Source organism: Danio rerio, chromosome 25 (assembly GCF_052040795.2).
Source record: "Danio rerio strain M-AB ecotype USA chromosome 25, GRCz13ab, whole genome shotgun sequence".
In the NCBI taxonomy this organism is placed as follows: domain Eukaryota; kingdom Metazoa; phylum Chordata; class Actinopteri; order Cypriniformes; family Danionidae; genus Danio; species Danio rerio.
The window spans coordinates 23,507,932-23,535,878 of record NC_141045.1 but is presented as its reverse complement, the minus strand read 5'-3'; the positions used below and the strand labels follow the sequence as shown (position 1 = coordinate 23,535,878).

At 36.3% G+C, this 27,947-nt stretch overlaps 1 protein-coding gene across 3 annotated transcripts in view; it reads left to right on the top strand.

The window, feature by feature from the left end:
- Positions 1 to 11,402: 11,402 nt before the first annotated feature.
- pkp3a (plakophilin 3a) overlaps positions 11,403 to 27,947 on the top strand; it is a 49,809-nt gene continuing 33,264 nt past the window's right edge. The window contains exons 1-4 of one of the 3 annotated variants that reach the window (XM_087310480.1): positions 15,719 to 15,765; positions 15,854 to 16,078; positions 23,426 to 23,532; positions 26,743 to 27,581. In XM_087310480.1, the coding sequence (XP_087166606.1) occupies positions 15,865 to 16,078; positions 23,426 to 23,532; positions 26,743 to 27,581 (1,160 nt within the window). In that variant the 5' untranslated portion in view covers positions 15,719 to 15,765; positions 15,854 to 15,864. 3 annotated transcript variants of the gene reach the window in all.

The following is a 27,947-nucleotide window of genomic DNA, read 5'->3' as shown; positions in this document are numbered from 1 at the left end:
ATTTATTGGATATTACTGTGTTCAAATTGCTTCATTTACTCAAATGGATTATGTTCACAGTACTCATTACGAATAGTTTTTAAACATGTGAAGTTTATTTATAAACTAATTTTGAGAGGATCACATACTTAGGATTGCTTGCAGTCGGTCATTATTCAATTTATGATTCACCAATCAGACGATTCCTAAGCCACTATAAATACCCTAAGTTCCATATAACAATCATATTCGATTTGAAGAATCCTCACTTCCACCCCTACTCTTCCTTGTTTCCTAGATGGGTGGCACAGTGGTTAGCACTGTTACCTCACAGCAAGAACATCACTGGTTCTAGTCCTTACCAAGTCAGCTGATGTTTCTGTACGGAATTTACACGTTCTCCCCGTGCTCACATGGGTTTCTCCCGGGTTCCTTGGTTTCCTCCCACCGTCCAAAAACATGCAACTCAAGTTTGACTAATCCAAATTGCCACCCTAGACATGCACCTAGTAAGTAGTTATCTCTTAAGAGCAATTACTGTCTGTTCATTAGCTACTACAGCAGGGGAGTTCTTGAGATCTACCTTGAGCTCAAACTCCCCTCTCGCCTTGCAAACGGGAGGAAGCCTCGGGTTCAAAAAATCTAATGAGCCCAGGGCTCTCTCCCGGGACAGCATGTCAAACAAGCTTTATAATCAATCATCAGCTAAGTGTGAACACTTGAAAAATGGTTTGTTGCAATCAGTTTCCCCAAATGGTTTGAGTTACCTTGACTTTTTGGGTTTTACAGTACAGTAAATGTTTTTAAAGGCATGTTAAATATAAAAATACATAATATGCATCTTTGATTTTTGATTTTTATCAGGATTGTTTCTGTTGTTTATGATATCTTAAACCATGGTTGAACATTGTGTGAGAATTCTCTTTTAAATTGTCGACATTTATAACGTCTAATTAAGTATTTTGCAGCCACTTTCAATGTCAGTACCATAACTGTCATGTTAAGGACTTCTGTTTTTAATAGTTCCTAATTTTTGATATACCGTATTTTTATTGAACAGACATGAATTTAATACTAGTATGATTAGTTTTTAAATGTTTTTGGTTTTTATTAACCCTCCCAACCAACAATTCTCCTGTTGCACCAACATACATTTAAAAAGGAGCTGTTATGCCAAAATCACTTCTATAAGGGATTTAAACTCACACTGTAAAAAAGTAGTGCTTGCCATAAATTCTTAAGCTGAATCAAATTAACCATTTGAAGTCTACTATATTAAACTGACTTAAAACAGCTTGAGTAGCTTATAAAATTAAGTTAGAACATGATTAACTTATTAATAAGTTACAATTAACTAAAACCATATGCTGTCATGGTTAATTGATTATTTAGTTTTGTACAGTGAAGTTGTGTTAAGAGTGTAGCTGCATCACTTTACACAATTATGGTCTAAATATTTATAAACTTTAAACAAATGTAAAATGCATACTACTTTAAACTGCATCATAGTTCTTTAGAAAGTAATATTATCAGCCTAATCTCTTGAGAAAAAGTACGTTTTTAACGTTTTATCAGTTTAGTGGTGAATTTAGTTTGTACCATTATGTAATGTACGATTTAGTAATGTACGATTTCTAAAAGGAGGCGTGGCACCAAACCTCACCCCTAAACCCAACCATCACATGGGGAATTAGCAAATTAAACTAAATATGAATTAGCCACTAAATCAAAAAGCAACAAATTGAGATAGCTTTGGTATTATACACTACCTGACAAAAGTCTTGTCGTCAAACCCAGTTGTAAGAGCAACAAATAATTACTTGACGTCTAGTTGATCATTTGGAAAAGTGGCAGAAGGTTGATTTTTCTGATGAATCATCAGTTGAACTGCATCCCAATCATCACAAATACTGCAGAGGACCAACTGGAACCTGCATGGACCCTAGATTCTCACTAAAATCAGTCAAGTTTAGTGAAGAACAAAATCATGGTTTGAGGGGATTCAGTACAGTTACATTCAGTTTGCGAGAGATCTGCAAAGTGTATGGCAACATCAACTGCCTGAAATATCAAAACATTTGTGCTGCCCATTACATTACAAACTACAAGAGAGGGCAAATTCTTTAGCAGGTAGCTCTTTCTCATACTTCAGTCTCCACATCAAAGTTCCTGAAAGAAAAGAAGGTCAGGTGCTCCAGGATTGGCCAGCCTAGTCACCAGAATGAACATTATTGAGGATGTCTGGGGTAATTTAAAGGAGGAGGCATTGAAGATGAATCCAAAGAATCTTGATGAACTCTGGGAGTCCTGGAAGAATGCTTTCTTTGCCATTCCAGATGACTTTAATAATAAGTTATTGTGTATGGATGCAGTCCTCCAAGCTCATGGAAGTCATACACAATATTAATGCTTTTTCCACTGCACTTAGACTTTATATTCTATACTGTACATTATTTCTGTTGAGCAACAAGATTTTTTCTAAGCAAAGTGCGACCTTACTGTCTTAATTAAATAATTAAAAATAAAGGCATCATCATATTTTATTTTGCTAAAACAAGAGTAATCTAGAGGGCTTTCCCTATATAAGCCACTTCTGACATCAAATGATCATCTAGAAGTCAAGTTATTATTTGTTGTTCCTAAAACTTGGATAGCCAACAAGACTTTTGTCAGGTAGTGTAGTGAAATGTCTAACAAATTAATGAAGTGTATATAGGGAATCTACAAATATAGCAAAAGTAAAACACATAGCACGAAATATGAAAGAGAAAGCAAAGCACACCACACAATGGGGAAAAAACTAAAACAATGCAAAAAAAATTACTGGCCGGGAAATCCCAAATTAAACTCTACAGATCTTACCTGAGAGACTGAACTCTGCAGGAACTTTGGCCAGACACAACAAAGTACTATTATACTGTCAATGTAATGTTTCTCAATCACGGTGTTCTGACAATCTGTGCCCACTCAGATTGTGAAATCTCCCATTTATAAAGTAGGTAGCATATCTCGATGAGGAAATATGCTACCCATCAGATTGTGCTACCATCATAGTTTTGGTGTGGAGTGGTGTGATACGAGTCTGTAAAATTGCTCAAAACCTACCCTAATCCCTAATCCCTCCCTTAGAACCCTACAAATATACTCTTGATAGCATGAATTATCACAACACTGGTCCTTGCGCTCCACCACTCTGTCCATTTTGTATGTTTCACTTTTTGTGTCAGATGTTTGTTCTAATTTGACAATAAGTGTCCTGCAAAGTGGACTACATGGAATATTCTACCATGACATCAATTTGAAGGGAGCATATGTTTTCTTCAAATGACATTTTAGTGTGTGGTATAAAAATAAAAATTATATATATATAATATATTGGAATATATATATGGGAATTACTATTAGTTACTAATGATACATTAAGTAGTGTAATTTATTAATGAAGAGTTGTAAACATGTATATAATATAATGTTTATTCCTAAATATTTCCCTTTACTATAAATTACTACAGTATTTTCAGGACCCTGTCATACACCCGGCGCAGTGTGGCGCAATGTTGTTTGCTAGTTTCAGCTTGGCGCAAGAGTCGTTTTGACGTAATTTAAACAGCATGGTGCTAATGCTGTTTAAATAGAAAATGCATTTGCGCTTATAGACGTTCTGAGGCGCACTGCTGGTGCATTGCTATATTTTGAGGAACTATAATAGATTTTTCAATAGACCAGAACAAAGCCAGTCTATTGTCTAGTCTTAGTTGTGCACCTCGCTTACACACTGCTTAATACATACATGAGGTACAGCAATTCGCAAATATCTTTACATATGATAAAGAATTAAAATATTAAGGATATATATAGGATATAATAAGGATATATATAGGATATAAATATAAAGGATTAAAATGTTACAAAACATATTATTTTCTAGCCTACATATGTAACGACCGGGGAAGGGAGTGACAGATACAACTTGAGGTAAGATCCAATATGCAGGTTTATTCGGCGTCAGGCAAGCAGTGGTCAAATCAGGTACAATCGGGTATATGCAGGCAAATCCAAAATTGTAATCGTATTAACAGGCAACAGGTCAAAAGGCAGGCGGCTAAACAGGAGAACAAGGAAAACAAGGCTAAGGTCTAACACGGAGAAACAAGACAGGGAAACGCGTTGTAATGTCACAAAATGCGAAGAAGACTCGGCAAACTGGATGGGTTCATGAGTGGCTTATGTATGGAATGCTATCAGTCTATGACAAGGTTCAGGTAATGAGTGTAATCAAGCAGATGAGTGAGCATGGGTGTCTAGGAGAAGTGCATGTATGAAAATGTAGTCCTGGGATATGCGGAAGTGTAGTCCAAGCATAGTGGAACATGTCCTAAGAACGATCGCTGGTTCTCGTAACATAGCCCCCCCCTCTAAAGAGTGGCTTCTAGACGCTCCAAATACAGTTCAGGCGGAAGGTGGAGCAGAGGCAGAGCAGGGGGAGGGATGGAGGACCAGGACCATCCAGCTGGGGCGTGGAGCCGAGGCGGGCCTGGAGCGTGGAGCTGCGGAAGGCCTGGAGCGTGGAGCTATGGAGGACCCGGAGAGTGGAGTTGCAGTGGAACTGGAGCGTTGAACTGCGGAGGCCCTGGAGAGTGGAGCTGCGGAGGGCTCGGAGCGTGGAGCTGCGGAGGACCCAGAGAGTGGAGCTGCAGTGGCCCTGGATCGGGAGACAACGGAGGGCCTGGAGTACTGCGAGGAGCCGGCAGGGCTGGAGGCTTGTAGGGAGCCGGCAGGGCAAGCTGTCTGGGTGGCGCCGGCAGAGCGAGGAGTGTGGATGGCGCCGGCAGGGCGAGGAGTCTGGGTGGCGCCGGCAGAGCGAGGAGCCGGGCTGGGACCGGCAAAGCGAGGAACTGTGGCCGTTCGGGAAGCTCAGGTGGCGGCGGTTCGGAAAGCTCAGGCGGCGGCCACTCGGGAAGCTCAGGTGGCGGCGGCCACTCGGGAAGCTCAGGCGGCGGCCACCCGGGAAGCTCAGGCAGTGGTGGCCATTTGGGCAACGGCGTCGGCGCTGGCTGCGACGCTGGTTGCGGCGCTGGCTGGGGCGCTGGCTGCGGCGTCGACTCTGGCTGAGGCGCTGGCTGCGGCGGCGGCTCTGGCTAAGGTGCTGGCTGCGGCGTCGGCTCTGGCTGAGGCGCTGGCTGCGGCGTCGGCTCTGGGTGAGGCGCTGGCTGCGGCGTCGGCTCTGGCTGAGGCGCTGGCTGCGGCGTCTGCTCTGGCTGAGGCGCTGGCTGCGGCGTCGGCTCTGGCTGCGGTGCTGGTTGCGGCGTCGACTCTCGCTGCGGTGCTGGCTGCGGCGTCGACTCTTGCTGCGGCGCTGGCAGCTCTGGCAGGTCTGGCAGCTCTGGAGGGTCTGGCAGTACAGGAGGATCTGGCAGCACTGGAGGGTCTGGCAGCACTGGAGGATCTGGCAGCTCTGGAGGATCAGGCAGCTCTGGAGGGTCTGGCAGCTCTGGAGGGACTGGTAGCACTGGAGGGTCTGGTAGCACTGGAGGGTCTGGCAGCACTGGAGGGTCTGGCAGCTCTGGAGGATCAGGCAGCTCTGGAGGGTCTGGCAGCTCTGGAGGGTCTGGTAGCACTGGAGGGTCTGGCAGCACTGGAGGATCTGGCAGCACTGGAGGGACTGGCAGCTCTGGAGATGGCCTTTCAGGAGCAGGAACAGACTTGGGACTGGAAGCCATCTTGTGAGCTGGCTGACTGGGAGTGGCCATCTTGTGAGCTGGCTGTGGAGAATGGGTGACAAGCCCCGTTGCCAGTGGGTCTTGCTCTCTATAGACCATATGGGTCACAGCATGTGTATTTGGATATAACTCAGTTGTTTGACCACACGTCATTATTATTGTTAATTTATTCGTTTGCTGGAAATTAGAACTCAAGCTGTAACATCATTAGACGCTGATATTTGGTTGTTTTAGGTTGGATGTTGGACATTGAAATTGGTCTGACGTTGAGTTCTTACATCAACCTGATTTTCTTTTCCAAACAAAACGCAATGTCCCACAACTTTGGGGTACAATGTCAATCTGACGTCATGTTGATGTCTTGTGCCTGCTGGGTGTTTAAGGCCATTTCGGTCATCATACAGTAAACATTTGTCATCTTCTCATCAGTGACCTGCATCTAAACAGTCTTTGGGTCAATGTCTATAAAGATTTTGGACATCTTGGACACTTTTAGTGCTTCCAAACAGTTTGTTGCAATTATAATTATATATATATATATATATATATATATATATATATATATATATATATATATATATATATATATATATATATAAATGTGTGTGTGTGTGTGTGTGTGTGTGTATATATTATATTATATTATATTATATTATATTATATTATATTATATTGTATTATATTGTATTATATTATATTCATTATGATAATTTACTTTCTTTGTGTGATTTGATTGGACACGAATCACAGAACTGATTTTTCTAATCCCATTAGACAAGAAAAAATAAAGTAGTGACTGCAGACTGGAGGAAAGTAGTAAAAGTACCAATACCACACTAAAAATGTACTCAAGGGAAAGTAAAAGTACACATTTATAAAACTACTTAGTAAATTACAATTCCTGAGAAAAACTACGCAATTACAGTTAGTTTAGTATTTGTAATTAGTTACTTTACACCACTGCATACACTGTAAGTAATTTAGACATTTTAAATAGTGTCTTGATGTGTTTGTGATGGCAGTTTATACTAGCACAATATATCAACAGAACGTTGAACATGACATTTTGGGCTATTCCTGTTTTAAAGAGGAACAAGAGCTGTCAGACGTTTAAGGCGGATAAAGGTGATGCAAAGTTGAAAATGCTTTCTCATAGGGTTGGGCAAGTGACTCTCTCTTTTGACAGAGTGAAAGCTGCCTGCCCTCGCCTGAGGAAATCTCTCTGAAATATGTGACTTTATGTCTCGAAAGTGATTCACGTCGTGCAATGAAGTTACTGTATATTCAAATAATAGCATGACCAGTTTATTAAATAAAAAGATATTTCACTCTATATTCTAATTAACCTGAAGTCATGCAATGACACCAGATTCATTTAAAAAGTAATTCAAAAAGACTTGCTGTTCTCTTAAAATTTATATCAATAAAGTAACTGCACTAAAAGTTCAAGAAAAAATAATGTTATTTAAAAGAATTTTCTCTAAATCATTACGATTTAACACCTTTAATAAAATGCCAAGACATGCTCATCGTAATTTAACAATTTTATTGTGGATCAAAAAAGTCTGGAAAAACAACAAACGAGATGCAACTGATTAAATTTCTCACCTTTAAAATTACAGTCGTTACATTTTATTGAATAGTATTTATGTAAAACATTTAGAGGTTTAAGTTTTATGGAATGATTCCGTTACAGATCTTAAATGAAATGGAACTGTAACATGAAGGGGACCCTGACAAAGAAGTGCAGATCCAAATGCAGGTTTATTACACAGAGATGATCAGGCAAGCAACAGTCAACACAGGGGCAAGCAGATGTAACATTATGCAGGGAATCCAGAGTCATGGCCAAATAACAGGCAGATGCAAACCATGCAAACAATTAACAAACAAAGTAAGGCAAAAAAAAAAAAAAAAAAGAAAGGCGTCATAATGTTCACAGTAACAGTATAATAAGACTAAGCAATTGGTGCGTGCGTCTGTGCTGCTTTTAAAGTCCATGTAAAAGTCCGGAACAGGTGCATGTGATCGGATTTGATCGTAATAATCTAGGAAAAGTCTGTAAAATAACAGTGTTTTTCTGTAAATATTTTAATGAAAATATCTGTAGATTTAATATTTTGTGCACTTTATTTCAACAAAGACATTTTACCGTAATTTTATGATTTTTGTTTGGCAGCCATAGCTGCCAGTCATTTGACTATTATTTATATATTTTTTTTACGATTTTTACATTTTTTTTTTTACAGAGCAAGTAATTACGATTTATTACTTTAATTTTACTTAATTTTAAATGTACTTCAAAAAACTGAAAAAAAGTGTGTAAATAATACGCCAATTTATTGTATAAAACAGGTAAATTTATGTAATTTGTCATTAATTATATAGTTCATAAAATAACAGACAAGCTTTTGTTTGTAATTTTTATGGACTTTTAAATATAATTTAAAATAACAGAAAAAATACTGTAAAAATAATACTTTAATTTCCCTGTATAAAAAATTTAAATGTCAGTAATTTGTCTTTAATGATAAAGTACCTAAATTAAAGTCAAACTGTTAATTTAGAGAGATTATTTGTCATTTTACTAAGTTTTGAAAATAATTTGAAATGACAAAAAATTGCTGTAAAAGTTTAGAGATATTTTCTGTAAAATTAGTTTTGTTTTGTTTTTTTTGTTTTTTACAGCGTGGCGTGTTATCCTGCTGGAAGTAGCCATCAGAAGATGGGTACACTGTGGTCATAAGGGGATGGACATGGTCAGCAACAATACTCAGGTAGGCTGTGGCGTTGACGCAATGCTCAATTGGTACTAATGGGCCCAAAGTATGCCAAGAAAAAATCCCCACACCATTACACCATCACCACCAGCCTGAACCATTGATACAAGGCAGGATGGATGCCAAATTTTGACCGTACCATCCTAATGTCGCAGCAGAAATCGAAACTCATCAGACCAGGCAATGTTTTTCCAATCTTCTCTTTTCCAATTTTGGTGAGCCTGTGCAAATTATAGCCTCAGTTTCCTGTCCGTAGCTGAAAGACTGGGTACCCTGTGTAGTCTTCTGCTGCTGTAGCCCATCTGCCTCAAGGTTGGATGTATTGTGTGATCAGAGATGCTCTTCTGCATAACTCTGCATTACCATGTCAGAGAGTACTGGTCTGCTAAGTGTTTTGGCTGGTTGCTTGTAGGGGTAGCTTTTAAATGTTTGGGTTTTTAGTATGTTACTATGTAGTTATTAAGGTTTGTAGGCTAATGTGTGTTGTAAGGTGGTTGTAAAGTCACAAGGGCATTTTTAGTCAGTTGTTAGTCTTTTTTTAGTCTGCTTGAGATCTCCTGACTGATTTCTGAAGCATTCTGGGTTTCTAGAATGTCACTAAATGTTTACCTGAGGTGTGACCAAAACTGCATACTTCACAAATTGCAACTTTGCTCACATAGCCGAAAGCAGAGAACTATCAGGCACTGAATTTGGATTACTTTAATCTGACAAAATTCTCCTTAGAGACAATTATGTTTCTCCAGATGATGTGGTTATGACTATGTTCCATTTGGGACAACACTAAAATCATACAGTACATGATTTAGTGTATACGTGCATAGTAAATTGTCATTAAGGATACAACTTAAAAGCATGTGTAAATCTAAATTTACAATGTTTATATTGCTAGCCCACATTGTTATTCTTAAGTTGAATAATTAATCCATGCAAGTTGATGCACTAAAAAAAGTAGTTTCTTTTTGGCAATTTTCAATGGAATCTGACCATCGGTCCTTCTGTTGACGTCTGGGGGCTTCCTTAACAACTGCATATTAATAAACTCTCCTACCATTTGTTTTCTATGAGGGAATAATGTGCAAACAGTACCCTTCCCTCTACTCAATATTCAATTTCAGTTGGAAGTACATCAACATACTGAAATAAAAGTCTCAGCAACTTCCGGTTCAGACAGATTTTAAGCGTTGTAAGATGGTTTCTATAGGGTATTCTAACAGGTTTCTGGCTATTGGGTTGCTTTTGTTTATAGACTATTTGTGAATGGCTGTCTGTTAAATTTGTCCTATAATTCATTAATTTTCCTTTGGCTTAGTCTCAATCTCAGAGGTCACCACAATAGAATGAACCGCTAACTACACTGTAAAAAAAACAACTGAAAAAAGTTGAAATTACTTGTTTGTTTTTTGATATGGCAAATTATAACATGAATTTTTACATTTAACTAGTTCATGCTACAAAAAAAAAAAAAAAAAAAAACGCTTAGTGCATGTGGACTGTTATTTGTATTTAGCTGCAGTGTATATTTGGAAGTTTTTTTCCTAACAAGTTAAAATGAAAAGTGAAATGCCTGAGAAGATCAAATAATAAATTCAACTTTTAAAACAATTACCCAAATGATAAATCAAGTGATCAAATAATAAATTAAAATGCATTCTCAAATGAGAAATCAAATGTATTGGTACTTATTTTTAACGAACAACTCAGTGAAATCTTGTAATAAATAAAATGACAAATCAAGCTGTGTTCACACAGGACTTTTCTCCCTATAGACTTCCATTTATACACACGCAAATGTGTCAGACTGGAAACACAAGCTTGTGCATCAGGTTTTGCAGATCGCTGTGTTGGAAAGTTTAAGCTTGGTGAAATCTAATCTGCAAAACCATATCACTTGACTGTGTGAGACCAATCGAGGATCAAAACATGACCTGTCTGGACAAAAATTTTAAATGTGGAGCAATCTTTTTTTAAATGTCTAATCATCTTGTTTTATCCTGCCCCTTTTCGCAGTGCCATACGACAGAAGTTCATGATGGACTGATTACTAGGACTATAAAGACATCTCATTCACACACACTCTTTGCTGAGTCTTGTTTTTCTCTTTGAAACATTTCAACAAATTTTCTCCCATTTGTGCTGCCATGTTTTGACCCTTGTCTTGTTTACCGTTATTGTTGTTTAGCCCTCTGTCCTGTTTCTAATTTAGTGTCTAATAAATGTTTTGTTCACATTCGTCTCTGTTTTAGTTTTTTTTCCCAGGTGAACTATGATTGTTTGTTCTAATAATGTAACCAAAAGAGTTTTTTGCTCACTCAAGTAAACAAGAAAAAACGAAAAGAAATAAGGGTTATGTTTTGTTTTTTTTCCACTCAACTTCAGGCATTCAGTTCTGCAGACAAAAAAAAAGTTCAGTTGGCACATTTTAAAAAGATCTGCTACACAGCAGTTCACCCCTGAAAACGAATAATCTTATGTTAACCCAATTAAATGTAAAGAAAACACAAAAATTTACTGTAAAATAACAGACCTTAAATGACCGAAATTTACTGAAAATTTAAATTCAAGAAAATGTCTGTAATTTAACGTCTGTTATTTTACGTTTTTGTCCGGCACCCCATCTGCCGAAAAAAAGATATAAAATAACAGATTTCTTTTCAGGGTATAATACGGTAAAACCTGTAAAGTGGAGTGATTTAACCTCTATTGTGCTTGCATAAAGCAAGAAGTGCGTACATTTGAAACTATTATGTATGTATGTAAATCATCTAAGTCCTCTTTTGAAGCATGCAATTTCAAAAATGCTACATTTGATTACACTGTTGCCAAGTAAACATGCCTGGTTTTTGGCTGTTTTACCCTGTTCCGTGCCTCCGACTCCTCCTTGATGTGTTTCACACCTGACTCGCCCATTTTGTCTCTCTCCATTCTCCGCTGTAACTGTCTGACACATAATCACACACACACCTATCTTAATACAGGGGATGAGTAACCAGAAAGATGATCATGAATACACACACACACATACACACACACATACACACGTGTACAGTTTTATTGTGATAAGGGCGTAGTCACAGCAGATTCTATATCTTCTTGCCTCCCTGTGAAATCTGTCAGATTTTAACAAGCAAACTGAGCGTGAGCACACTACATACAGCACTGGAAATATACAACGACTACTGCTGGTGTTATTGGTGAGTAGAGACAAGCTTTTTTTTATTTGTTTTGGCTTATAATAATTAGTATAATATAGTGAATGAGCATGATTCAGTTTCATAACAAGCATGGAAAGGCTGTCTGATTAGAAATCTGGCATCAGTCACAGTGACTCAGTGAATGAATGACTTTCAGAGGAAGATGCTGATTTCAGTTTTATGACTGCAACAGTTGAAATCTGACCTTAGTATGTTTCAGCAATTAAGTCATTTCTATAAAACAAGTGTGATGATTTGTGATGACAACTGTGCATTGAAAATAGTACAAACATAATTCTTGAAAAAACAAACCATGTTAAATGATATGCCGAATGTGTATTAACAAACAATAAGCCAAAAATAAAAAAGTATTATCATTTGCTATTAACAAGATATTATTTGCTAGTGAAAAAATGACACTAATGACTGACAATGACAGTAATTTCAACTGTATAAATCTGCTAACAGAATGTTTACTAAATATAATAACCATATGGTATAGCTAGCTCTCTGCAACAGCTCTCTGACACATCCCGGTCAGTACCTGGATGGGAGACCACATGGGAAAACTAGGTTGCTGCTGGAAGTGGTGTTAGTGAGGCCAGCCTGGGGCGCTCAAACTGCAGTCTGTGTGGGTCTTAATGCCCCAGTATAGTGACGGGGGACTCTATACTGCTCAGTGAGCGCTGTCTTTCGGATGAGACGTTAAACCGAGGTCCTGACTCTCTGTGTTCATTAAAATTAATTCTGCCCACTGGCCTTTGTCCATCATGGTCTCCTAACCCTCCCCATATCATAATTGGCTTTATCACTCTGCCTCCTCTCCATTAATCAGCTGGTGTGTGGTGTGCGGTCTGGCGCAAAATGGCTGCCGGTGGATGAGGAGATTCCCCCTATGTGTAAAGCGCTTTGAGTGCTCAGAAAAGCGCTATATAAATGTAAGCAATTATTATTATTATTGTTATAACAATAAATTGCCTTTCCCAGAATTCCTTGCATGACACTTCACTTTTTATGCCTTTTTGATGACATTACTATGATTTTTTTTAGCTTTTTAATATTACATCTAATGTTGATAAATAATGTTTAATAGAATATTTGAATTTTATGTGTGTTACCATGATGGTGTTAGTTGTTGTTTGAATGACGCTGAGCATCTTCTTTAAATTAGTGTGTCTCTGCTTGGGGGAAAGTGGTTTGTGATGAGCTTTAGTTGATCATATGACTTACTCATCATCACCTGCTTATGGTTGTGTTTTTGTCTGTGTAACAAAAGGTATGAAGCGTAGATGTTCGTAGTTCAAAACACTGGTGTATAATACTAAATAATAAAATACGGTCATCGTTTTTTCTGATCTCACGAGGAAACGTAACTATTTTACATTTTGCCAGATTAACGGCTAACTCGTATGAATTTGTACAAGTTCAGTTGTGTGAAAATGTACGAGTAGCAGCTAACCCCGCTCCTAAACCCAACCATCATTGGGTAATAAGAAAATCATACTAAATTGTACAAATGAGATCGTACAAATTCATATGAATTAGCCACTTAATCAAAAAAGTTATGATTTGTCGTGAGATTGTGTGGTTTTTTCTTTTTTTATCATATTTTTAAAAGTAAAGTTCTGGCAAGCACAGCTGCCTGTTTGTCACTGTTAATATAACAGATTTTACAGATTTTTTGCAGTGTACTATGTGATTAAATTTAAACAGAGTTCTGGTTAAAATTGGGTTGGAAAATAACATGATTTTAATCAGATTTGAGTTTCATAGAAAGCAAAAGTCAAAAAATTTTATTTTTAATTGTAAAAATGCTACAGTATATCTGTTAACAGTACGTTTCTTTAATAACTATAAATTGACTTTCCCAGAATTCCCTGGATGACACTTTACTTTTTATGCCTTTTTGTTGACATTAAGGCTTTTTAAAGTTTTTTTTTTTTTTTACAGTAATGTACATTGGAGTTTTATGCTACATCTAATGTAGAAAAAAAAATGTTTATTAGATTATTTGAATTTTATGTGTGTTTCCATGATGGTGTTTAGTATTTTTGTGAATGACACTGCGCATCTTCTATATGTTAGTGCTTGAGGGAAAAGTTGTTTGTGATGAGCTTTGGTTGATCATGTGACTTTCTCATCATCACCTGCTTATAGTTGTGTTTTTGTCTGTGTAACAACATGTATGATGTGAGTATAGTTGTAGATGTTAGTACACTGGTGTATAATACTAAAAATAATGAAATATGGTAGTTTACTGTAAAATTTCAAACATTATTTTTCGAGATCTCACGAGGAAATGTAACTTTACATTTTGTCAGTGGCTAACTCATATGAATTCAGTCAGACATGAGTTTAGTCGTATGAAAATGTAAAATTTTATAAAGGAGGAGTGGCATTTAACCCCACCCCTAAACTTAACCATCATTGCGGGATAAGCAAATCATACTAAATACGAATGTACGAATGAGATCATACAAATTCATATGAATTAGCCACTTAATCAAAAAATTATGATTTACCGTGTGTCGTATTTTTCAATTCTGCCATAATTTTAACAGTAAAGTTCTGGCAACCACAGCTGCCTGTTTTTCACTGTAAATATTACAGTTTTGTTTTTAACAGAGTACAGTTTGACTAAATTTAAACTGATTCAATACAAAGATGAAACTTGAGATTATTGTGAATTACTGCAGAAAGATCTGCTGCGTCTGCTACTCACAATGCTAGGCAACGATTCAACAACAGCAACTTGTGCAAACAGATAGAGAACGTCACCTGCATGCCAGAGCACATTCCCTGCAGACTTTCACTTCACGCTGATGTCAACATGTCTGAAAGAACATTATAAACGTCAGAGTTTAGCATTTGCCAATTTATTGAAAACGTCCAATAGATGTAGTCACAATACATGTGTCAGATGACCATGTAACCACAGATTTGTTTTTATCAGGTAGTTGTAAAAATACTTTCATGAATCTAACAAATTTGCATAATTTATTTAAAAAAATGTTTAAATAAATTAACACCAACTTCAAACAATAGTCTGTCTGTCTATCCATCTGTCTGTCTGTCTGTCTGCCTTCCTGCCTGCCTGTCTGTCTAAGTATGTTTCAGAAATTCTATTTAATTTGGGCAAAAACATCTAAAAACATCTATATACAATAATAAATAAATAAATAAATAAATAAATAAATAAACACGTGGTTTGTTTATGTCATTGACTTACTAATTATATTTACAATAAAAATGCATATATATTATCTTTAATTGTTCTACAGCCCAATCTGTTGATTGAGAATATTACCGGCTAAGCTACCACTACTACTAATGCCTTCTTCTTATAATAATAATAATAATAATAATAATAATAATAATAATAATAATAATAATAATAATAATAATAATAATATTATTATTATTGTTGTTGTTGTTGTTGTTGTTTTTGTTGTTAATATTAGCCTATAACACTGTACACTAAAAAATGATTTTTGCAAAATTGTTGCAAACAATTTATGGGCTGAAACAAACAACATACCTATAGTAAAGTTTCAACATACATTGCAACTTTTTTCAGTGTAAAAAAAAAAAATGCAGGGTTCCACACAATTCCTCTGTGTCCCAACACAACTAAAGTTAACTTTAAATCGTTTTTACAAATGTAAGTGGATTGAACATAAAACAATTAATTTGTCCCCTCAAAAAACAAAAGAATAATGTTGTTTAAACTCATTTTTAATAAGTAGTTTGAACAAGTATCAAAAGTCTTTTTTTGAGTGAAAACTAAACATAAGTAGAGGACTGGATTGGATTTTTTTAGGTGAACTGGATTTTTTATATAATTACAGTAAATATTTCATATCTTTCCATTTTATCTACCCAAGCGCCATTTAAAACACCATTACATGCAAAAATACAAATATAGAGAGCCTCCTATTGTCTGTTGAGTTTACCTGCATCAGGTATCTCAGGTGACTCAGCGCAAACTCCGCCCAATTTTTAACTCCCACCTGCGAAAAAAGCCGCAGAGTTGCGTTCAGCCTTCAGAAGTTCCAGCGTCAGCGCTCTGAAACACTCGCTAACTAACCGGAGGTGCGTTTTTTGTTTTCACCCGTGAGGACTTGGTTTTTTCCCACTCTCCGGTTTGGTGGACTGTAACTTTCCTATCTTTGTTGTTCAGCTCGCTTCACAATGAGCACGAGTGTGACTTCGGAGAGCGTCTTTCTCTCGGCGCTGCAGCCCAACTCTACCGTCAGCACGTACGCGGTCCCGTCCGAGAACGAGCTCGGGTCGCACAAGGAGGAATCCAGATTTAAGCGCATGCAACAGCAGGTGTCCATGAGACTAGCGGAGAAATCCACGCTCCCGCGCCAGAACGGCTCTTCGTCACAATACGCGTCCTCAGGTGTGTCATCATCATCATCCGCTTTGATCTCATTGTAATACAGCAACAATAACACAACAGCCTTTGCATTATTAATCTGCTCATCATCTGTCAGGCTGACTCTCTGCGCTTTGTACGGTGTGTGCTTTCATATTTAACAATGATGAATTATAACTCTTTAGGACCGAAGATTAGCCTTTGATATCATTAGTAAATATGACATTATTAAATTCACACGCACACGGCTGCGTTGTGTTGTTTACACTTCGGCATGCAAATTTTTTAATATTTAGAGACTAATGCCTGTGGCAAAACTGTGATCACGTGATGTTATTTAGCTATACAAAATGACTGAACATCCTACAAGGCATGTGAACACAATGTCTAATTTTTAATAACTAGACACTGTAAAAAAACTTTTTTGTTGAATTTTAGTTGGGATTAGGGTTATTTTTACTAGTTGCCTCAACTTAAAGTGAGTCAGTTAACAAAAAAATTAAAAATAAAATAAAAACTTATTATTTACTCAACCTAAAGTGGATTTCTTCTGTTGAATGCTAAAGACGATATTTTGAAGAACACTGAACACCTGTAACCATTGACCATAGTAGGAAAAACAAATGGAAGTCGATGGTTACAGGCTTGCAGCTTTCTTCAAAGTATCTTCTTTAGCATTCGACAGAAGAAACAACGTCGAACGTAAATGCGTAAATGCTGAGTAAATAATGATAGAGTTCACTCAAAACCAAACATTCTATCTTTAAATCTGTCAAAATCTCTACAAATATTAAGGGTTAGGGTTAATTTTTTTTTCTAGTCACCTCAACTTAAAGGGTGTTTTTTTTTTTTTTTTCACCCAAAAAAATACATTTTTTTACTCATCCTAAAGTGGTTTTCAAACATTTATGAGTTTATTTCTTCCGTTGAACGCTAAAGACTATATGAAAGTATGATGAAAACCTGTAACCATTGACTTCCATAGCATTTCCAAACAAATGAAAGTCAATGGTTACAGGCTTCCAGTTTTATTCAAAACATCTTCTTTTGTGTTCAACAGAAGAAATAAAGTCAAACAGGTTTGGAAGAAGTAAATGCTGAGTAAATGGTGACAGAATGTTTAGTTTTGAGTGAACTATCCCTTTAAGTTGTCAAAATCACTACAAATATTAAGGGTTAGGATTAATTTTTTTCTAGTCGTCTCAACATAAAGTGAGTCAGTTCACCCTAAAAAAATGAAAATAAACTCACTATTTACTCATCCTAAAGTGGTTTTCAAGCCTTTATGAGTTTATTTCTTCCGTTGAACACTAAAGGTGATATTTTAAAGTATGATGAAAACCTGTAACCACTGACTTCCATAGTAGGAAAAACAAATGGAAGTCAATGGTTACAGGCTTCCAGCTTTCTTTGAAATATCTTCTTTTGTGTTCGAGTGAAGTCAAACAGGTTTGGAATAAGTAAATGCTGCTAAAATGTTTAGTCTTGAGTAAACTATCGCTTTAAATCTGTCAGAATTACAGAAACAGTCACACTTTAGTTTAGGTCGCAATTCGTGGTATTAACAAACAATTAACTAACTAGCTAATAAACTACTAATTAACTGTTTACTAATAGTTAGTAAGGTATAAGTTGGGTTTAGGTTTTTGGTAGTATTAGGGATCATACTTTACAACTACTATTGAACAGTTAAAATCCTCATAATAGGCAGGTAATAAGCCAATAGTTACTATCGTGGAGTGTTACTGGACTTAATCTTTAAGCCAAACCATAAAATTTATCCTGAATTACATTTTCATAATAAAAAAAGTTTGATTTCAATATAAAGAGCTCTTTGTTTGATAGAAAGTATTTTATAATATAAAAACACCAACAAAGAACCTTCACTTTTTAAATTGCATGCGTCTTTGTTTCAGTTGGTAATAAAAAAAGTCATGTCATGACTCAACAATTCATGTTAGCATAAATTGTCCATTCCCTCATAAATTAATTTTATATAATCAGAGGCAGAATTAAGAAAATGAACACAAATATAATTGTTTTGAAAGATATTGATATGGAGATTGTACAATGCAGCGTATGGCTCGAGTTAATTATTTACAGAGGCGAGCTGAACAAAGTTCAAGTGTAATCTCAGTTCCTGCTACGCGTCTAGTGAGAGTGAAAGTTTCAAAGCGCTCCTTTGAAAACCAAACCCATTCATGACAAAAAAAAAGTGCTTAGCGCTGCACAAGAGGAAGGTAACGTGGTCCGACAATAATAGTGTGAATATCAAATGTTATGATGTTGCAGTAAAGAATGTAACCTGAGAGTTTTACTTTGTAGTTGCAAAACTATTTAGTTTTAGTGCGCTCGGTGCTCAGAAGTGAAGTTAGGGTGTGTTCTCTTCTGTAGTTTTGGTTCTGTTGATTTGTTTTGCATTCGGCCCTGGTTCATTGATGTTCACAATATAATTTACACAATATAACAATGCACAATATAAAAGACTGGACATAAAGGTACAATAAACTACGATAAATGTAATGTCATTTAAATTACAAAAAAATATAAATATAATGTAAAATTAAATGAAATAAATTTAGGGTGTGTTCACACTTGGCAAATTTGATTAGATTAAAACAAGTCAAACAAGCTGTGCGCATATTGACTGAAATATGAACAAAACACAGGCCAAAGACATGTAAATGAACCAAAAACAGGGCGTCATGTCACAAGATGCGACCATAAATAGACCTAAAGTTCAAGAAAACCTGGTTTTCACTCTTTTTATGTATTGCAGTTCAGTATCAGACATGCGTCTCAATGCAGGAGATCTTTAACTCTGCAAATGAGATCTCAAAACCCATTTCTTTTTGTTTTACATAATTAGCAGTCTTAAAAAGTTTTTAAAAACTCTTTTCTTACCCGATGTGGTTTCATATTACAGAATGAGCAAGAATTCATACAATTATATAGAGTTTAATACAGCGATAATGGCTAGATTAATTATTGTAGTATTACATTGCAAAATTAATTTTTAAAAATCTCTGAATATTCTTAAATCAAGAAGCAAAAAAACATTGTTTTGATTTCAAAAATAATGAGTCAAGTTTTTTTCTTAAGTTTTTCCTTAAAACAAGCAAACTAATTTTGCTTTTGCTTTGAAAAAAGATTATTTTGCTTACCCCATTGGCAGATAATTGTGCTTGTTTTGAGAAAAAAAAACTTCCTTTATGATTATAAAATATCCAGGATGACTTTTTTGCCACAAGCGTTTGTTAATTATATTCATATTTGATCCAATTCTTTCTTTCACCGCAGCAGTGATATCAGATGCCTTTTCAGTTAGTCTTAATTAGTTTTTAATTAAAATAAAATTAATTAACCATAAATAAAAAGAAAATTGATACTTTTCTCTAACGATACATGACCTTTTTTGTATGGAGACAGATCAGTCTCAAAAATAATATATTAACAAAATAAAATTCATACCCAATCCACAACACAATTCACATTTACAAAATGCAATTCGTAAATTTGAAAACATGATTCAGGAATACACAAATCCTATTCAATGGAAAAACATATAATTTTTTAAAATTGGATTTTATAAATGTGAATTGTGCTGTGCGTGTAGGAATTTTATTTTGTAAATGTATTCATTTTGAGACTGATCTGGCTCCATATGTTTGTCTCTCAGTTGATACATCTGAATTATACTGTCATCGCAATAAATACCAGAAAATATTTTGATATAATTTTAAGCCTACAGTATATTGGCCATCTCCAATGCTATACAATTGTAAATGCAACATTAAGAATCTGGTTGAATTGAGTGGTCAAGCCTGATTGCTGGAATTTCTGCTTTTATGCGGGACTAATGCAGGTATTCTCCAGGTTTAACCACACACTGGACCCCACGGCTTATGAGGTTTACCAGTGTGTGAACAAGTTACAACAGCCTTAAACCTTCTGTTTCAAGAGCTGTCTGGAGGAGATGAATACCACAACTTGGAAAAAAAAGAAAAAAGAAAAAATAAGCTCCCTTGTCTGAAAACGACGCTGTTAGAAAAAAATCCATAAAATTAATGTAAAAAAAAAAATAATAAAAAATCAAAAAATAATACAAGCCATCAAATAGATTTCAAATTTTTACAGTAAACAACAGTATTTCATTCATTCACAATGTTAATACACCAGTACTAACATCTACTGATCTTATTCTTTGTTACACACATACATATGAAAAGGGAAGTGTCATGCAGAAAAAATGTGAATTTACAGTTATTCACCATATATATACAGGTACATTTTTAACAGTCTAAATAACTGTAGATCTGCCGTTGGCAAAATACCATAAAAGAAATAATAGTTAAAAGAAATGGACAGCTGTGGTTACAAGTTATTTCATTAATTTACACTGTTAATACACTAGTCCAACATCTACGCATATTTTTAATTGCACAGACAAAAACACAACCATATGGTTCTGTTTAAAAAAACAACATAAAAGAGAAGTGTCATGCAGGGAACTATATGAATTTACAGTTATTTACCACGAATACAGGTAAATTAATGTTACAAACTGTTACTGGAGCATTTCTGACAGTCGAAATCGAGATCTGCTGTTGGCAAAATACCATAAAATCCATAATAATAATAAAAAATTAAGATGTGGTTGTCAGTATTTTATCATTAAAAAACAATGTACAAATAATGAAATAAATGTATACATTTTAACAGTAAACAACCGTATTTCATTAATTCACACTGTTAATACACCAGTACTGACATCTACGCATCATATTCTTTGTTACAAAGACAAAAACACAACCATATGGTTATGTTAAAAAAACAGCATGAAAAGAGAAGTGTCATGCAGTCAATTTACAGTTATTTACTGTATGTACAGGTAAATTAATGTTGCAAATTATTACTGGAGCATTTTTAACAGTTGAAATCACAGTGTAGATCTGGCGTTGGCAAAGTATCAAGCATATATCACAAGCTTTTAGGTCTTACTTGTTTATTTCAGATAATTCAAAGTACTGCAGAAGGGCAGGGTGAGGCAGGGCAGTAAGGGTGTGTGCTTTTTGGGTAGGGACACTGGGAGTGTCTCATCAGACCGGTTCTGTTTTTTTCTGCCGCCTCCCGTCTACAACTCATTTTACACTTCTTCACTTATGAAACACTCCCTAATTCACATACTCAAACGCGTACATGCATGCCCGTAGATGCAGTCTTTGATGAAACAAACTTGGAAACCTTAACCGCATCTGCTTCAGCGCCAGAACAGAAAAAAAACCTGTAAAATTGTAAACTTGCACTGCTGTAATTCATGGAGCTCTGTAAGGTTTCCTTGAACTTGCAGTGCTATCAAAGACGCATGCTGAGCATACTCACTTCACTGTAAAGTTATAGACTTGACGCCTTTACGGGGCAGTAAATCTTTACATTTGACCGCCTGTAACTAATTTCCCACAGCGAATGGTACATACAAACTGCTGTGCATTTCACTCAAATAAGACTGCATTATAAACTCTTATCAAACAAAATGATCATATATTTCTTTAAAGTTGTTTCATTTGAGCAGGCATCCATGCTAAAAAAAAACTTATGTAGGAGGGTATCATATGCATGGCTTAAAGGGATCTTTCACCCTAAACATGAAAATGACCTCATCATTTATTTTCCCTTATGTGGTTTTAAACCTTTTTGAGTTTCTTTCTTTTGTGTATTTTAATTAAATTATATATAAATTAATATATAAATTAGCAGTTTTCTGTATTTTGTGATTCGTGTTTTTATTTCTCCATGCTTAGTTTTGCTTTTTCCAACATTATTTTTTAACTTTGAATAGTTTGAAAAAGTGACTTTTATTAATAATTGTAATAGTTTAAAGTGATATATTGTCTGGGTTGGTGTTGTATATTACAATAATAAAAAAAACTTGCAATAACCTACCAGTACACTTTCTGTTATTTTACACACTTTTTCTCTATATATTATTTCATATATATTATACAATTTCAAACAGCTAAAATGTCAATAAAAGTTAAACTATAGTTAAATTTTTTTAACATCAAATGGCAATGGAGCAGAGATCAAGGTCCCATAATGCAATTCACAATCTTAAATAAACAGAAAAAAACTTGTGAATAACAAAATATAGAAACTGTTAATTAACATTTTTGTTTTTACAGTGTAGCATTGTTCAAAATATCTTTTGGGGCGTAAAATATCCCTTTAAGTAAAATGCAAACACATTTGTTTAACTGTTAACTCGCACATAAAGCCACATAAACTTGAATAAAGGTAAACAAAACAACACTTGTTTTGTTTAATAAAGAACAAGCATGAATGTTTGTGTAGACTTGCTCTCAAAGGCCTTATAAGCAAGGCTTATAAGTGAAACAATAACAACAAATTTTTTTAATTGTTCAAGCAAAGAACAAACCTGTTTACTTAGAATTCTTACAAAAGCTTTAATAAAAACACAACTGAGACATTTATTTTATCAATTACATAACAATGCACGTCATGATCACAAACTTACATTAAAAATATCATAAACATTACTAGATTGATTATAAACAACACTTGCTTTGTTTAATAGTCGCATCAAAGAACAAACATACATGCTTATGTACAGACTTGCATACAAAGGCAAAATAAACAAAGATTCAAAAATTACATATTTCAAGCAAAGAGCAAACCTGTTTACTTTAAAATCTTACAAAGCTTTAATAAACTCAACTACACAACTGTATTTGTCCATTTAAAAACAAACATGCACATGTGATGATCACAAACTTGCTTTAAAAATATCATAAACTACTCGATCGATGATAAACGACATTTGTTTTGCTTAATTGTTGCATTTAAAGAACAAACATGCTTGTCTGTGTACAGAATAGCACAAAGGCATCATAAGGAAGGCTAAAGTGAACAACAACATATTTGTTTAATTGTTTAAGCAAAGAACAAACATGTTTACTTAAAAATTTTACAAAGCTTTAATAAACACAAGTTAACGAATATATCTGATAAATGTGTCCATTTAAAAACAAACACGCACATTTGATGATCACAAACCTGCTTTAAAAATACCATAAACTACTAGATCGATGATAAACACTTGTTTTGCTTAATTGTGGCATTTAAAGATCAAACATTCTTGCTTGCGCACAAAAGCAACATAAACGGATCTAAATATGTGAAAAGTAAGAGTTTGTTAATGGTTTCATTAAATACATTATATCTGTGCTGTTCTGTGTGACACTTGTGTTTAGAAATGTGCAGAATGTGAAGCCACATTGAGAGAGTTCACTGGGAGGATTACTCACTCCAAATCTTCACTTATTAATCATCTGTATTTTTCTGTTTTTTTAGAGTCTGGTAATTATTCAACAATGACAAAATATTCAACAGTGGGACAAAACTTTATACCGAGTTTCAGCTCGAAATCTTTTGTCAACTCGTCTGGCCGACAAATAATGGTAAGACACTTTCTTTATATTTATAAACACAGGCAATACTTGTTTAAAAGACATAGAACCAATTGAGCCAAGTAAAGAAATCTTTTTGTATGTGTGATGTGACTGCATGGGTGTCTATCTTATCCAAACACTGAAAAATGAGTGAGGAATGGAGATTGTGGTAGTTAAGTGTGACATTTCACAGGTCAGCATGAACCATCAACCCCATACGAAAAGTCACAAGTTAAAAAATCTCTGAGTGTCATTTGTCATGTTGTGTTTCTATTAAGTGGCACCTAAATTAAATGCATTCAACATAAAATTCAATGACCTGTATTACATTAAAAGTGATCAGAAATCTTTTTGCTCCAAGGTGAAATCTCTACTCAGTGTTTGTGCTGCAAAACTCCTCTTACTGTAAAACATATTTTATTGGACTGTCCTGCTTTTACTGATTCCAGAAGGACTTTTTATGAAATGAACTCTTTTAAGGACATTTTTGACAAAGTGAAACCAGAAAAGATTTTAGAATTTTTATCATGTATTAACACAAAAAATCTTTTTTAATTTATGTTTTATTTTGTTTGTTGATTTTTTAATTGTATATTTATTGTTGAAAGATTCCTGCCATGAAGATAGCCTTGGTTGCTGACATGGCACTAAATAAAAAATACATTACATTACATTACAGTGATCAGAAATCACGTAAATTAGTAAAGTGGTTTAAAAATAATGTTAAAGCTTTAATTTAAGTGCCAAATCCCACCATACCTATTAATAAGCGTCAAATAATACTTTATTTAGCTGAAATTCTTAGGTTGAGTTTATTAATAGCTAGAATTGTACCTTAAAGGTGCAGTATGTGATCTGCTAAAATGCAAACTGCTCAGCATATTATTTTTAGACTGCGGGGAGGGACTGTGATTCAAAGCCACGGCTCCTGAAATTGCGAACGCGAGCACCGCATCACAACAGCAGACAACCCACTAGTTCATGTCATTCGCCAGTTAGTTAGTAGTTGGCCGGCAGCGTGCAAGAATTACATTTATTACTAAGCCATACTTGCATGCTATTTCAGAGCAAATATTCAGACTAGCGTGGTAAGCAGTATAGGGAGGCTGTCATTGTTCAAAAGGGAACCAATGTGAATATAAAAGCAACTTCAGCTCAGGAAAGCAGGCTAGTCAGACTAGCGCTATTTACTGATGCTGTTAAACTAAATACAAATCTACATTATCGATGCTTTAGGTCCCGTATAGAACTAAAAATAGTCACATCAATCTTTTGCCAGGAGATTTCGGTGGCTGAACTACACTTTAGTGCATATACAGTAAGCCATTCATAACTTCACAATGTAACATAAGCTTAGCCTGACTAAAAGAGTTTTATAACAGAACATTACCTGTCTAACAGTAATACTTCAGCCAGTGTGTAATCCTTCCTCCAGTGTGCAAAAGTAACTCCAATGTTGATTTAGATTTTTAAAAAGTTTCAATTCAGCATTTGATATTACCTTGTCTGTGATTGTCTCGTGTGCATGTGGCGCTCATGCAGGCAGGCATGCACGAATGGTGAATCTGCGTGAACAGAGATGCGCAGAAGTCTGAATCTACATTTGCTGACAGACAGTTTGAGCTACTTATTTGAAATTATGGGAGATATCGGCCCAACAATATTGAATTGTATGAACATTTTTTTTGTTTTATGCCTTACCCAGAATATAAAAATACATAGAAACACATTTAGATCATTTACTGTAATCATTACTATTGGACTGTGAAGAGACCAGCACAATAAAACATGTTTCTGAAGACAATCACCTACTGCACCTTTAATAAAGTGTTACCAAAACAATGCAATTATCACCTCATAAAGGTAACTTAGGGCGTACTCGCACTATGCTATCCGGACCGTGCCCAGGCCCGTTTCCTGGATCATTTGAGAAGTATAAGTGGTCTGAATCGGGCTCAAGCGCGGTTTACTTAGCCTGCCCTGGCCTGGTTGGAAGAGGTGTGCCAGAGCGTGGTTCACTTGGGCTCAAGTACGCTAGTAGTGTGAGTGCAAAGCGCCGCAGAAACTAAAGACGAGACGTGACTTTTTCATATAGATTTATTAATCATTCTTAAGCAGGTCACACACCAGAAGCACTGCTCGGCGGCGCGCCACGCAGCGCCACGCAGCGCCATGTATTTTAGAATTCTAAACATAGGTTTCTATCAGGATACACACACCGGCGCCGCAAGTCGGCGGCTGTCGGCGGCGCTTGGCGACGGCTCAGGACGCAGTTCATTTTTCAGCCGCGCCACAGAGCGCCATCTGATTAATTTCATGTTAAATATCATTCGAATGTGCGCATCTGGTGTGCGATACTTTAATCTGTCATGTACGCGCCGTGTCGCGGCGCCGAGCGGCGCTTCTGGTGTGCGACCTGCTTTACTGTTCAATCAACGCAAACTGTCATAGATTATTAAAGATGCAAACCCTTCACTGCACGGCAGCTGCACCTTTAGCAAACCTCCTAATTCCTGCAGCACGAGGACTTTATGATTGTTTATGAGCGTCAAAATCTGTTCGGCGAAATATTTGACTGCATGTCACTGCATCCCAAACGACTGGAACAATATAACTAGAGAAATCTCCACTGTGCTGAGCGATAACAATTCTTAAACTGAACAACGCAGTGTTGATGATGTAAGTGTGCTCAGGCGCGATAGCAATGTGAGTGTGAATGTGAATTTATTTTCCCTCATGTGTTTTTTAAACTTTTAGAAGTTTCTTTCCCCTGTTAAACACAAAGAAGATATTGTGAAGAATGCTACTGGCACCCATCGACTTCCATAGTCGAAAATACAATGAAAGTCAATTGGTGCCAGTAACTAACTCAAATATGGTTGTTGAACAAGTAAAGTATTGCAGGATTTTCATTTTTTGGGTGTATTGTTCATTTATTTACCTTATTTTTATATATACACTGTAAAAATGCTGGGTTCCACACAACCAATTTAAGTTGGGACAACATGAATGAATTAAGTTAACCTATTAGATTTGACAAATTTAAGTGGATTGAACATAAAGTGGATTAAATGATTAAGTTGGTCCCCCCCCAAAAAAAACCCCTCAAGAATTGTGTTGTTTCAGCTTTCATTAGTAAATATATGTATTACATTTATGACCATCTATGTATAATTGCATTAAAAAAGTATTAACTATTTAATTTTCTTCTCCTATTAGGCCCAGCGTCCATCCCAGTACTTGAGCGGTGGTTTCTCTTCCCGCTCTGCCGTTGAGTTCACCCCAAGAGCCAAAATGAGTTACACAGCAGGAGGAGGTGGTGGTGGCGGTAGCTCATATTACCAAGAAGATTTTGCTAGCGGTGACTATGGTGGTGGCGGGTATCAGAGTGGCGGTTATCAAATTAGTGGCGGCCAAGTTCAACAGCAGCAGGTCAACAAAGTGACCCGTTCCCTGAGCCGAATGGGGGGTGACCCAGAGACCTTATCCATGCACTCCATGCGCGTGTCAGCCATACCACAGCAGGTTGTTTCTTCTTGGGTGGCTCAGGAAGACAGCGATGGCAGCATGGTTTCAGAACGCGACGCTACTTATACACAGCGGAGCATGAGCAATGGCTACGCCGCCAACACTTACCCACGCCAGTCCATGTACTCCAACTCAAATATGAATGGATTTGAAAGTGCGCAGCAGCAGGTCAGCTCCATGACTCTGCCGACCATGAAACGCTCCCTCAGTGGGACGCTTGCTACAAGCAGTGGAGGAGGAGGAGGAGGTGCTGTGGAGCAGGAGGTGTATGTGAGCCGACAGTCCTTCAAAGGCCCAGCTCACCGCACCATCAGCCGCATTAACAATCGGCAAACCCTTCGGACGTCCAGTGTGCAGTCTGGCATGTTCGGAAGTGGCGGGGGATTCAGCGGCTCCCAGGGGAACCTGTACATGATGCAGCAGGGGAGGCTGTCGCGTGCTGGCTCCGTCAGGAGCATCCATAGTGTTGGGAGAGGCAAGGACGTGTTCGATGGCATGGACATGGCTGGCAGCATGGGCAATCTGAGTGGGTAAGAAGACTTTTCATTTCCTTTGAGATCTATTCATCCACATAGGTTTATGTTCAGCATTTAAAGTGAAAGTTCAGCTAATCAGTAACATTCTTAAATTACTCACCCTCATGTCGGTCGAAACGCCATAGACCTTTGTTCATCTTAAGAACACATATCAAGATATGTTAGGTAAAATCTAAAAGCTCCCTCATCCTCTAAATGCTAAAAAAATAAGCTTTTTGATATTCAGCCAGAAATAGGAAAAAAATCTCTTTTATTTGTTTTAACTCAAGACACGATGAGATTGTTTATAGAAGATGCTGCATTAGACACACTAAACTCACACATAAACATATGCTTAAAGGAGAAGACCAACCAAAATGT